Source organism: Pipistrellus hanaki, assembly GCF_964339955.1.
Source record: "Pipistrellus hanaki genome assembly, chromosome: 1".
Lineage (NCBI taxonomy): Eukaryota > Metazoa > Chordata > Mammalia > Chiroptera > Vespertilionidae > Pipistrellus > Pipistrellus hanaki.
This window is the reverse complement of record NC_140503.1, coordinates 210,308,334-210,321,668: the sequence shown is the minus strand read 5'-3', so window position 1 is coordinate 210,321,668 and position 13,335 is coordinate 210,308,334. Positions and strand designations below refer to the sequence as shown.

Genomic DNA, 13,335 nt, shown 5'->3' with positions numbered 1-13,335 from the left:
AGACACCCCCCCACACACCCCCGCCTGGCAGAGGCACAGACCCCCTCCACCCCCCCGCGAGGTGGCGCCCTCAGCTCCAGGCCATGCACTTCTCCGCCCCCCACGTCCCTCCCGCGGGACGGAAACGGGGCGGGGCCCACCCGATGGCAGGCTGGGAGGCGGCAGCGCCAAGGCCAGAACCCCCACGCCTGCCCCACGCACCCTCACTCACTTGGCGACGGACTGGATGACCTTGGAGGAGGTGTCCTTGAGGTTGGTGAGCAGGCGCCCGGGGCCCCCCCGCAGGATGTCCAGGAGCCCGCCGTAGGGCTGCTCGTACTCGGCCACCGCCAGGCCTGCAAGCAGAGCCGTGCTCAGCCCGCCGGCTGGGGTCAGTGGGGTTAGGACGGGGAGCGCCAGCAGCCCCAGAACCTGTGAGGGCCATACTCCCGTCACCCCGCCGTCTGCACAGGAACTAAACCAGTGGCTGGCATCTAAGCGAGCCCCGCCCACGGCCCACCAGCTGCTCACAAGGGCCTCCGGTCCCCGCCCCGTCTCTAGGATGTGCACTGTTCACGCCTGCAAACCTGGCCCCCGGCCCCCTGCTCACACACACGCTGAGGGCCCAGCGAGGGCGAGCCTCCACCCGGGGTGGGAGGACACAGGTGGACACGGAGGGCAGGAGTGGGGTCGTGCACATGGCCCGGCCGAGCAGAGGCCGTGGGGCTGGACAGCGGGAGTGTTGCTGTCTGCCTGCAGCGTAGGGTCCGGGTGTGAACAGTGATGGCAACCCTGGAGGATGTGGTCCCCAAAGACGGCTGGGCAGGGGGAGAGCTGAGGTAACAAGAGAAAGTCGTGGCCAGCACTCGGCATCTGTGCCCGAGGGTACCTGCGGCCTGTGTGCAGCTTCTGAGACCAGCCCACAGCGCTGGCACAGGTGGCTGGGGCACAGCTGGGCACAGCCGGGCCCGGGCCCCGAGCTCCGGCTGTCAGGCAGCCACAGAAAGCAGCCCACACGTCCTACGTGTACAACGTTCTTGCTGGCCATTCCCCAGGAAGTGACCAGCACATGTGTGTTGAGCACATATGGGCATGAGCGTGCTGTAAGCATAAGCGAGCACGTGTGTGCACATGTGTGTTGTGCTCAAGGCAGCCCAGGTGGCCCCACATGCTGGACATCCAGAGGCGACCAGACCCACGCTGTGTGGAGATGGAGCCCAGGACACGGGGCCAGACCGCTGCTGGGACGGCCCCTCCCCAGGAAAGACCCGGTTCCATCCCAAACAGCCCGAGGGGCCAATGGGATGGGGCGTGGGGCAGAGCACTGCCTGGCAGGCCATCCAGAGCCTCCCGGGCTGCTGCACCACGCCTGCCAGGGCTCCTCGGGGACCAGTTCCGCATGCCAGCTGGGACGCCAGACCACCACAAGCACAGGATGAGGGTGCTGCTCTCTCACCAATGCAACCGATCGGGAGGAGACCCGCCAAGTCTCTGCCGCGGCCACACCCTCTCCTGCCTGAGGAGCCCGCCTCTCCCCAGGGCCCGGGACCTGCGCCCCCAGCCCCTGCAGGCCCCCACAGGTGCTCAGAGCCCCTGCGGCACAGGACAGGGTGCTGGCACGCACACCACTCCCCCAGCTCCATCCTAAACGTGGCCCCGAGTGGGAGCCCTCGGCAGTTGGGGACCCGGACAAGCAGCTGCGCACTCACCTCCGCCTTGGCCGCTGCTCACGGGCCCCGCGGGGGGGGGCGGCCCTCGGGGCGGGGCCGAGTTCCCGTAGCCCCCGTTCTGCTCCAGGAGCTAAGGGTATGAACAGCAAGGCCTCAGCTGTACGGGCCAGGGCACAGTCCGCCGGCTCCATGCGGGAGAAAGCCTCCCTCCTGCCTGCAGCCTGTCTCCGCCTTCCCCGGAGCCGCAGAGGGCGGTCACACCGCACGGGAGCGGACGTCCAGGCCATGGGCAGCCTGCCCGCTCCCGCATGCCCAGAGGGCCAGTCCCGCCCAGCGGCTCGCAGCCTGCCTGCCAGAGCGCGGCTGTGCAGCGAGGACCCGCCTGCCCCACGCTGAGCCACGGCGGGCGCTGGCCAGAGTCTGGACCCGCCGCCTTCAGAGGTGCTCGGGCCGGCTGGGAGGGCCGCGGTGCCTGCTCCTCCCGTGAGGTCCTTGCTCGGCTCTCATTTCCGTGGCCTTCATTCCCAGTGCCGTTTGAGAACACTCTTGTTGTGAAGTTTCGCCACATGAAGCTCACGGGTCAAACAGAGGTGACGCCGCTCTCTGGCCGAGCAGGCGCAGGCGCAGGACCGTGGCGGTGGGCAGCCGGGCTTTCTCCATGGTCTCACCGACAGGCTTCCGGCTGCCAGGCAGCACGGCGTCCACGGGGACCGCACACGCCAGGCCCCTCAGCGGAGGCCCTGCTGCCGAGGGCACGCAGACACCAGTCCTCGCCTGCGTGAGCCGGCCGGTCCTCCCTTGGCTGCTCCTGGGCTCCAGGCCCGGCCGCAGGCACGGCCCTCACTGCCCGGCGGAGCCCGCAGGGGGCAGTCTGCACCAGGGCCCCGAGCCCTGAAAGCGCCAAGATCAAAAGGTGGCCTGGCGCCCACTGACCACGGCCGGTCTGTCCGTCGGCACCCCCCTCAACCCCACACCCCGGAGAGCTCCTGGTGGCACACACGTGGCCCCAGAGCAGACGCCTCTGAGCTGCGCCCCGCCCCCCCACGCCCCTCCTGCCCCTCCTCCCCGCGCCGGCCGCTGTGTGACAGGGCGAGTCTTCCTCCCGGCTCCTGCCACATCAGAGCCGTCTGCCGGTGCCGACTCCATCCTGCCGGGGGACCCGCCCTGGAGTCCCCTGGGCACGGGGACAGCCTGCACAATGGTCACCCCTTACAGCTGACGGGGCCTCGGAGAGCCGGCTCTGAGCAGCACCTGGAGGCCTACCTCGGTGATGGGCGCCTTGGGGTTCACGCCCCGGGCAGCCGCGATCTCCTGCAGCTGGTTCACCAGCTCGGTGATGGACAGCCGCTCCTCCGGGTTGACCTTCAGCATGGCGCCTGCGGTGGGAAGGGCGGCTCAGGGCCCAGGACCCCAGGCCCACCCTGCCCTCGTGGAGGTGACGTGGGACCCAGCACGGGAGGCAGACACACACACACCACCGAGGGCCTCGTTTACGACGTTCACAGCAAGCGAGGCCACAGCATGAAGAGCAACAAAGCCTCCGTTCAGAGCACGCAACTCACACAGCTGGCGACGGGAAAGCCACAGAGGCCGCCACAGAAGGCGCGTCCTCCGAGGCCCCGCACACGGACTTACGGATGAGGCCGTGGAACACGGAGTAGCGGGTGTCGTCAGCGGGGATGCAGTACTTCCCGTTGACAATGCGAAGCTTGGCGCCGTCTTCGAAAGGGTGCTGCCCGAAGCACAGCAGGTACAGGATGCAGCCCAGCGCCTGCGGCGAGGGCGAGGGCGAGGGTGAGGGCGGGCGGCCCTCCTGCTCCCACGGGGAGTCAGGCTCAGGCTGGTCTGACGCCGGCGAGGAGCGGGACAGCTCCCCGCACACACGGCCCCCGCCACGCGCACAGCTCCCCCCGCAAACACGGCTCCCGCACAGCAGCCCCCATTCTGTGCTCCTCGGGAACCACGAACATGGAGGGCAGAGTAGTACGCAAGCTCTAATCTCTCATTCCTGGTGAAAAGGCCCTTTCAAAATGAAAAGCGCCACATCCCAGCCCTGGACCTGTGGGCAGGGACAGCCGGGTGACTAGAGAGGAAGAGGAAAGCAGGCTGATTCCACCCACCCCGACCCACAGCCCTATCCTCAGCCCATCTCCGCTGGTAGCCGTGGCAACAAAGAAAGGAGAGGCCAAAGAAATGTGGCATCCAGAGCCATGGGAGCACAGATCCCATAGGGAGCACGGAGCACACAGGGAGCACTGGGGGCACAGGGAGCACAGAGAGAGCACACAAGGAGCACAGAGCCCAGGGCACACAGGGAGCACGGAGCACAGAGCACACAGGGAGCACAGCACACAAGGAGCACAGAGCACAGGTCACACGGGGAGCACAGAGCACACAGGGAGCACGGAGCACACAAGGAGCACAGAGCACAGGGCACACAGGGAGCACAGGGCACACAGGGAGAACAGAGCACACAAGGAGCACAGAGCACACAAGGAGCACAGAGCACAGGGCACAAGGGGAGCACGGAGCACACAGGGAGCACAGAGCACACGGAGCACAGAGCACAGAGCACACAGGGAGCATAGAGCACTCACAGGGAGCACAGAGCACACGGAGCACAGAGCACACAGGGAGCACAGGGCACACAGAGCACACGGAGCACAGAACACAGAGCACACAGGGAGCATAGAGCACTCACAGGGAGCACAGAGCACAGGGGAGCACAGAGCACAGGGCACACAAAGAGCACAGAGCACACAGGGAGCACAGGGCACACAGGGAGCACAGAGCACTCACAGGGAGCACAGAGCACACGGGAGCACAGAGCACAGGGCACACAGAGAGCACAGGGCACAGGGGAGCACAGAGCACAGGGCACACAGAGAGCACAGAGCACACAAGGAGCACAGAGCACACAAGGAGCACAGAGCACACAGGGAGCACAGAGCACAGAGCACACAGGGAGCACAGAGCACTCACAGGGAGCACAGAGCACACAGGAAGCACAGAGCACAGGGAACACAGCACTCACAGGGAGCACAGAGCACACAGGGAGCACAGAGCACACAGGGAGCACAGAGCACACAGGGGAGCACAGAGCACAGGGCACACAGAGAGCACAGAGCAGACAGGGAGCACAGAGCACACAGGGAGCACGGAACACACAGGGAGCACGGAACACACAGGGAGCACGGAACACACAGGGAGCACAGAGCACAGGGCACACAGAGAGCACAGAGCACACAGGGAGCACAGAGCACACAGGGAGCACGGAACACACAGGGAGCACAGAGCACACAGGGAGCACAGGGCACACAGGGAGCACGGAACACACAGGGAGCACAGAGCACACGGAGCACAGAGCACAGAGCACACAGGGAGCATAGAGCACTCACAGGGAGCACAGAGCACAGGGGAGCACAGAGCACAGGGCACATAGAGAGCACAGAGCACACAGGGAGCACAGGGCACACAGGGAGCACAGAGCACTCACAGGGAGCACAGAGCACACGGGAGCACAGAGCACAGGGCACACAGAGAGCACAGAGCACACAAGGAGCACAGAGCACACAGGGAGCACAGAGCACACAGGGAGCACAGAGCACAGAGCACACAGGGAGCACAGAGCACTCACAGGGAGCACAGAGCACACAGGGAGCACAGAGCACAGGGCACACAGCACTCACAGGGAGCACAGAGCACACAGGGAGCACAGAGCACAGGGCACACAGCACTCACAGGGAGCACAGAGCACACAGGGAGCACAGAGCACAGGGCACACAGCACTCACAGGGAGCACAGAGCACACAGGGAGCACAGAGCACAGGGCACACAGGGAGCACAGGGCACACAGGGAGCACAGGGCCCACAGGGAGCACAGGGCCCACGGGGAGCACCGAGCCCTCGGGGAGCAGAGCACAGCACTGCGGCCTCACCCAGATGTCCTGCTTCTCGCCGATGGGGAAGTTGGAGTACAGGTCCACGATCTCGGGCGTCCGGTACATGGGCGTTGTGTTCCTGGTGACCTGGAGGACATCTGTCACTTTTCACGGGAAGGCGCTGGCCTCGGCGCCCACGGCCTCCCAGGGCCCAGCACCTCTCACCCCCTCTCCTCACCCACGGCCGCCCCCGAGCCCCAGCTCTGCTGGAGTGGCCACACCCACACCACGGGAGATGCCAGCCGTGTGTCCAGGAGACACTCTCGGCTCCGGGAGGTGGGTCACCGCGGCCCGAGAGGAGGGCTGCTCTCAGAGCTGCCTCGTGCGCGACCTCGTGGACAGAGACCCTTCGTCTCCGGAGAGCGAAACTGAGTTCTGTGAAACCCCAGACCCAGGAAGGCGGCGGGCCTGTGGTGAGGCTGGGACCAGCACGGGAGGCAGACACACACCAACCCGGAGATGCCGCCCCACGGTTCTGGCGGGAAGGTCTGCTTCAGGAGGAGGGCCGGGGCGCGACAAGGTCGGGAACACCCAGGTGCATGAGGACGCTGAGCCCGGGAGGGGGCGGGCAGAGGGCCCTGCGACCCGGACGTGGCCGCAGAGCCTCCACACAGGAAGTCACCGGGCTGCAGGCCCTGACCCACACGTGTGCACGTGTGCTCCCTGCGCTGAGCCGGCGTGCTAGGCAGCCGTGAGGCACTGACCCCAGCCCAGCGCGCCGCACGCAGCTCACCTCCTCCTCCACCAGGGCCCGCCGCTGCGCGCTCCAGCTGTAGTCGGGCACGTGCGAGATGGTCGTGGCGCTGCCAAAGTCGCACAGCTTAATGGTCCCCTGGTTACTCAGCAGCAAGTTTTCAACCTGGAAAATTCCAGGAGACAGTCCTTACAGATCTGGGGTGCAGACAGCCAGCTGGCTCGGAGGGGAAATGCAGCACCCCACTTCCTTTTGGTCGAAATCAGTGTGTGTACCTTTAGAAGCAGGTAATTCAGACAGAGTCAGCCGTAAGTCAAAAGATAGATGGCATCAATACCACGGGATACACAACCGCAGCCTTTAGAAAGGCTGAATTAACACACTGCTTGAAGATAATAAAAGCCCAGCGACCGAAGGGAGGAACCAGTCGACCAGTGCTATGACGCTCACTGACCACCAGGGGGCAGATGCTCAGTGCAGGAGGTGTCCCCTGGTGGTCAGAGAGCTACCACAGTGGGAGTGCTGCTCAGCCAAGCAGGATGAGCGGCTGCTCCCGCTGCGAACGCCGAGCCAATGGGCAGGAGCCCGGGCTGTGATCATCGCCTCCTCACCCCTGCTGCCTCCTGCGAGCGCCAGGCTGGCAGGCTGACCCAGAGGCTGGAGGTGGGTCCGTGGCCGCCCCGGGACTGAGGCTGCTCCACCGCCTCCCGTGCTGTTGTCCCTGGGCCCGGCCCCAGCCAGGTCTCTGGAGAGGCGAGTGCTCCAGCTGCACGGAAGATGCCGGACCAGGGAGCAGCACACAGAGGGCAGGCCCACAGCTGCTTGGCAGACCGGGATGAGTGGTGCTCCCATAGCAGCCAATCCCTGAGGCCATGCCCCAACTGGTGCATGAATACGTGCACTGGACCTCTAGTCCTATATAATTAATATCCTATATAATAAGAGCCTAATATGCAAATAAGAGCCTAATATGTCCCCTTGACCGGGAGTTTGACCAGGAGTTCAACAGCTCGCTATGATGTGCGCTGACCACAAGGGGGCGGTGCAGAACATGGCAGGTGTCAGTGAAGCAGCACTGGCAGTGGGCGAAGGTGGAGGCGCTGCTGGCCCCAATGAGAGCGGGACTGCGGCGGGATGGTGGAGCGGGTGAGCGTGTGGCCAGGCCAAGGTGGGTGCGAGCAGGGCCCGATGACTCAGATGGAGGGGGGCACGTGGGGACCCGGGGACCCAGGTGCTGCCCAGGGCCCAGAGGTCAGCCGAGACCTGGCCTTCCACACCAGACACTCGCGCTCCAATCGCTGGCCAGGCCCAGGGTCGGCACCCGCTTGCACTTTGTGCCCCGGGCCTCTGGTCAGCGAGACAGAGGGGCTGTGCAGGGTCCAGCCAGAAGCTGCCAGCTTGAGGGCACCTTTAAATGCAGCATAAGCAGGAAGCACGCCCCTGAGCAGACAGACCTGTTCCGCCCCTCCAGGGCACGGCCACCAAGGCCCGCAGCTGAGGACGGCTCTTACAATCCGAGTGCTGGGAAAAGCCAACAATTCTTCACCCCGGGGCAGCCATGTTTACAGCGGCCCTGCTCAGAGAAGCTGGCGACCGGCTCGGCCGAGGCAATCCCATAGGCGGAACCTGACCAACGGGTTAACACGTGTGTAAGGAGACACGAGCTGAGAGGAGCCAGGCGTCCCGGCAGAGGCGGGCTGGCTGCCGCTCCGGGCGGCCGACCAGGACCCGTGCCGGGAGCGGGAGCGGGACAGCGGGAGAGCCCCGCTCCGAACGCAAGGCAGCCACGGCCCCAGGGCACCCTCGGCAGGAGCACGCGGCGGGCAGCTGACTCGGCCGCTGAGAGCAAGCACGCAAACACCCGCCACGGCTTCTGTGGAGGCGACAGAACACAGGCCAACACGCCACAGGACGTCCCCAGAGGCCCAAACGCCAATAAACCTAAACACGGCAACTCTGCCGCAGAAGGAAAGTGCCGGAGGCCACACGGTCTGCTGCCAACACACGGCCCCAAGCGCAAGGCGTGGAGGTCACCGCACAGAGCGACCCCACAGGCTCCCTCTGCCAGCTGTGGGCCCGAGACGGCCAGGCCCGGCACACCTGGCGCACACGGGCTCTGAGGGGGCGGACACCAGGCATGCTCAGACAGGCTCTCCGATTCCATTCCTCCTTTTCACACACGAACACACAGCTAACTCGTGAGCTGAACAGTCCCGAAGGCACAGAAAGCCCGCCGATAAGTGGGGGCCCTGACGGCAGAAAAAGGCCTCCGGCCCCCAGAACCACCGCCGCCCGGCGTCTTCCCAGCCCCGGGGCAGTGCCGCCAGCAGCTTAAACCACCTCGTGGGCTCGGGGGAGGAGAGAAGGCCGGCTCCTCAGAGGTCAAATCTAGACGCAGACAGACCCACGGACGGGGTGCCAGTGCCGACCCCAACGGGGCCTCAGGAGGACCACCACGGTGTCAGAGAGCACCCCGGGGCCTGGGACGGGCTGCGCCTGGGACGGGACATGAGCAGCCGTCTCCCGTCTTCCCATCTTGTGACTCATACACTGACCACTGAGAGTCAGCCGCGCACCACAGAGCGGACAGTAGGTCCTCGGTCACCTCGGAGAGCCGTTCCTATGGCAACGCAACGTGATTTTCACTGTAAGTCGGAACCCACCTCTGTAAGCACCTACGCCCCTCACATGGAGCAGACACAGCAGTGATGACGTGACCCAGTAAAGGAAATTTAAAAGGAAGCTAATTCCTGATGGTCACTTGTGGTAAATAAAGAAGAAAAGGTGCCTACGTACAGACGTCGAAATGACAGAACTTTTATGTAAGTAAACGGGAGATGGCAACGTGACCACGAGACGACTGCCTTCTGCGGATCTGACCAAACCAGGGGCAGATCGGACGATTCACGCTGGACCCTGTGCTGCTGCCGTCTCTTCCCCCAGAGGCCAGGGCAGGCCGGTGCCGGGCGGCGCCCGTGAGCGCCTCTGCCACGCGGGTCTGGGTGCTGCTGGGCTAAGAAACCCCCGGTCATGCGGCTCCCCGGTTTGTGCAGTGTCCAGCATGAATGGAGTGATGGCTGGGCCCGGCTTTATTTATTTATTTTTAAATTTTTTTTATTGATTTTCCACAGAGAGGAAGGGAGAGGGACAGAGAGCTAGAAACGTGGATGAGAGAGAAACATCGACCAGCTGCCTCCTGCACACCTCCCACTGGGGATGTGCCCGCAACCAAGGTACATGCCCTTGACCGGAATCGAACCTGGGACCTTTCCGTCTGCAGGCCGATGCTCTATTCACTGAGCCAAACCGGTTTCGGCGTGGGCCCGGCTTTAAAATCCTTCAGGAAAGCCACCTTCTCAGGAAGCAGGATGAGGGCCAGAGCCGGGCACAGCTCTGGGTGCTGGACAACTCTCACAAAGTCTTGGGTTTCCCAAAGACACACAGGGGGACTAAAAACCAGCCGGGCCGGGCGACGTGGCTCAGGGGCTGAGTGTCGCCGTATGAACCAGGGCATGTTTCGGTTTAATTCCTGGTCAGGGCACAGGCCCGGGTTGCAGGCTCCATCCCCAGTGAGGGATGTGCAGGAGGCAGACAGACAATCCATGATTCTCTCTCATCACTGATGTTTCTCTCTCTCTCCCTCCTTTCCTCTCTGAAATCAATAAAAATATATTTTACAAAAAAACACACACCAGACCATAAGCCAGAGAACACCTGCAGCACATATAATGCAAATAAAGCCCGTTGTGTGAACACACAAGGAGCTCCAATCGATCACCGTGACGAACAAAAGGCAGGAAAAGGGCAGAAAACCAACGCTAACTGACGAGCATGAGCAGCAACAACTTAGCTCACTAATAACTGGGAAAAGTGGAACCACCGCCCGCCAGCCAGGGAAATGAAGGGGCAGCCCCTCCCGGACGGCAGCGGCACGCTGGAGCCACCTGCCCGGAGGACGCACTCGGCACTCCGCAGCTGTGGAGGAGGCAGCCTGCATGAAGGGCAGGCGCTGACAGCACCCGCTGCCGGCCGCCTGGGTCCCGAGCGCACTCAGAGGAGCGCACTCCTCGTCTCCAGGGGACGAGGGCCGCAGCCAGAGCCGGGGCACAGGAGCCCAGGCCCCACAGGGCTCTCTCACTCGCTGGGCAGGGGCTCCCGCGTGGTCTCTGAGACCCGGCAGAGCCTGGCGGCCTCAGGGCAGAAGCCAGACTCCTAGGCGGGAGCGGCAGGGCGGGGTGGGGCGGGGCGGCGGGTGGGAGGGCACCTTGAGGTCCCGGTGGATGATGGGTGGCTTCTGCCGGTGCATGTGCTGCACGGCCCGGCAGGTCTGGTAGAAGATCTTCAGGACGGCATCGCACGACAGAGGCCCTTTGCTCTCGCTCTTCTTCAGGAACTCCACCAGCTGCCCTGGAAGAGACAGGAGACACTCACCCCCACGGCAGGGCAGGGCGGGCTGCGGGCAGCACGGGCTCGGCAGGGACCGAGAAACCACAACACCCACCTTCACACGTGCTCCACTTCCCTAAGGACACGCCGTCTCCCGGGCGTGGAGTCTCACTCGCACTCCACACCGAGGCTGCACACGGGACCAGGGGTGGTGCCAGCACAGGCCACACGGTGAGGCTTGGGCCAGGGACATGTGGTCAATCTCGGTGCTGCACTGCCCTGGTCCCAGCCGCCCCCGAGCCAGGCCCGAGGCCACCTCCGAAATGGATGCAGCCACCGTGGCTGCCACGGCCCCAGCTCCATGTGGCCTCAGCCACTGCCCGCCTCCCGCAGGAGCGGACACCCCCTCACGGCCCCCCAGGAAGCCAGCTCTGCCAGCCTGCGACGTGGGCACCAGCCCCAGCTCAGTTCCCCGACCCGGGCGCGTCCCTGACCCCGAGCTTGCACACGGCAGTGCCGACACCACGTTCACCTGGTGGAGAACCACCTGCCGAGGGGCGTGAGGCCCCAGCCTGACAGGCCCAGCGCAGAGCGACGCCGAGGCCGCTGAGCTCCCACGCGAGGAGCAGGGCACCAGGGCACGTGCCAGAAACGGCCCTGCCAGAGGAGAGCACGACCTGGGTAGGAAGCAACGGGGCCTCACCCACGCCACCCGAGGTGCCAGAGCGGCCGCCAAACGGCACACCAACTCAAGTCCCGGCGAATGCCAGCCACGGGAGGCCAGGTCCCGGGAGAGACACGCAGCAACCGTGCACCAGCACGCCTGCACGGGGCGAGGAGCACGTCTGACGACACTGGCTGAGGGCCTGAGGTCGGGGTGTGCAGACACGTGGGCGCCGGGCACAGCACGCGTTTCAGAAGGAAACCCCACCTCTGAGCACACCTCAGTGCTTTTCCAACAAGCTCACTCTCACAACTAAAACCAGCGGGACGGGGGCCGGCACCTCCCAGCCGCCCCGTGAGCCGATGGGAAGCAGCGCCCAGACACGGACAGCACACCCTCTCCCCCTCCCCGGGGAGGGCCGCCCCCCCAGCCTCTAAAGCCGCCTGCACCCGTTTCAGCCTGCTGCCTCCCCGCCCCCTTCCCGATCCCTCCACGCTCCAGGCTGCACTGCTCAGCCCCTTGCCGCCACCTGCGCCAGCTCCTCCTCCTACAGAGGTGCCTGCGCTCACTGCCACTCCTCCGGACAGCCCTGCTCGAGGCGGCTGGGACCCGGGGAGGGCCGTCTGTGGGCACGGCACGTGTCCCTCCAGGGAGACGCCTGCCTCAGGGTCCCTGCTGCTGCTCCCTGGCCTCTTCCCATACACGCTGTCCACGCGTGAGGCAGCACCGTGCCACAGGACCCAGGCCACGCATGGCTGCCGGCCCCTGGCCCCCTGGCCTCGCATGTCCTGTGCCCTCCTCTCCCCTGAGGTACACCAACACCACTGAGCCCGTGGCTCCAGGAGGACGGACCCCGGCCCTCCACGGGCAGCCCGAGCAGTCAGCCCTCCTCCTCCTCCTCCTCCTCGGTCACGCAGTGACCCTCCGCCCTGAGGCTGTAGAAGGCCCTGGGCCCCCACCCTGTGGGTGAGACTGCCATTCCTCTGGAAGGGCCCCCTCCGGACCTGCGGCGCCGGGAGCCGTTACCTCGGCAGAGCTCCGTGAGCAGCAGGAACTCGGCCTGCCCTGTGTCCGACTCCTCCTTCCCTATGGACGCTGCCGAGCAGAACTGGACAATGTTGGGGTGGCCAGAGAGCTTTTTCTGCAGGCGTCTTGTTAAAGGAGAACGCGAAATTCTGCACACTTCACACACATGCACGGTGGGCAAAGGCTGGCGTACGGCCGAAACCGGTTTGGCTCAGTGGATAGAGCGTGGGTCTGCGGACTGAAAGGTCCCGGGTTCGATTCCGGTCAAGGGCATGTACCTTGGTTGCGGGCACATCTCCAGTGCGGGGTGTGCAAGAGGCAGCTGGTCAATGATTCTCTCTCATCGATGTTTCTAACTCACTATCCCTCTCCCTCCTCTCTGTAAAAAATCAAAAAAATATATTAAAAAAAAAGAAAAAGGCTGGCGTACAGCTGTGAGCAGGGGGACTTACTCTCATGTTATCACTTACTGTTGTATTCTTGCCCATGCAGACAACTGTAAGCCTAAGCTTGCTCTCCCCTGCACAAACCACGATGCTGAAGGACGTGACCCTGGCCCTCAGCCATCAGAGCGGGAAGGTGAGGCCAGCAGGGGGCAGGCAGGGAGGGGCCGCGATGTGTGCGGAACCACACTCCTGACCATAGCCAGCAGGACGACGGGAGGGCGCGGCGGGAGGCCTGAGCAGTGCGGGTCCAACCGGGACTCGGGCCGCGAGCACCCTCGGGCTCAGCGGCAGCGAGCTCCCAGGGACAGAGTGTCAGGACGAAGAGCAGTTCTGGCAGCGAAGGGGCAGCGCCAGCCAGAGAGGCCAAGAAGTGCCGGCCGTCAACCATTTGTTGGTCGATGCTCTGCCCAGGGTGCAGGGTGCCGTGGCCGCAGGGCGAAGGGCTGCCCACCGGGCACAGCCCTCGGGGGCACAGAACCATGGGGTCCTCCTGCCGCCCTGGGAGTGAACAGGAAACAGTTCCTCTCCA

At 64.8% G+C, this 13,335-nt stretch overlaps 1 protein-coding gene across 2 annotated transcripts in view; it reads right to left on the bottom strand.

Moving 5' to 3' along the window:
* The window catches only part of GAK (cyclin G associated kinase), a 33,013-nt gene that overhangs the window by 16,720 nt on the left and 2,958 nt on the right, over positions 1 to 13,335 (bottom strand). For both annotated transcript variants that reach the window (XM_084878069.1, XM_084878070.1), the window contains exons 4-11: positions 12,361 to 12,475; positions 10,549 to 10,691; positions 6,324 to 6,449; positions 5,588 to 5,677; positions 3,285 to 3,420; positions 2,913 to 3,025; positions 1,689 to 1,779; positions 212 to 335 (exon numbers count right to left, since the gene is read on the bottom strand). In XM_084878069.1, coding sequence (XP_084734195.1) covers positions 212 to 335; positions 1,689 to 1,779; positions 2,913 to 3,025; positions 3,285 to 3,420; positions 5,588 to 5,677; positions 6,324 to 6,449; positions 10,549 to 10,691; positions 12,361 to 12,475 — 938 coding nt within the window. The remainder of the gene's footprint in view (positions 1 to 211; positions 336 to 1,688; positions 1,780 to 2,912; positions 3,026 to 3,284; positions 3,421 to 5,587; positions 5,678 to 6,323; positions 6,450 to 10,548; positions 10,692 to 12,360; positions 12,476 to 13,335) is intronic.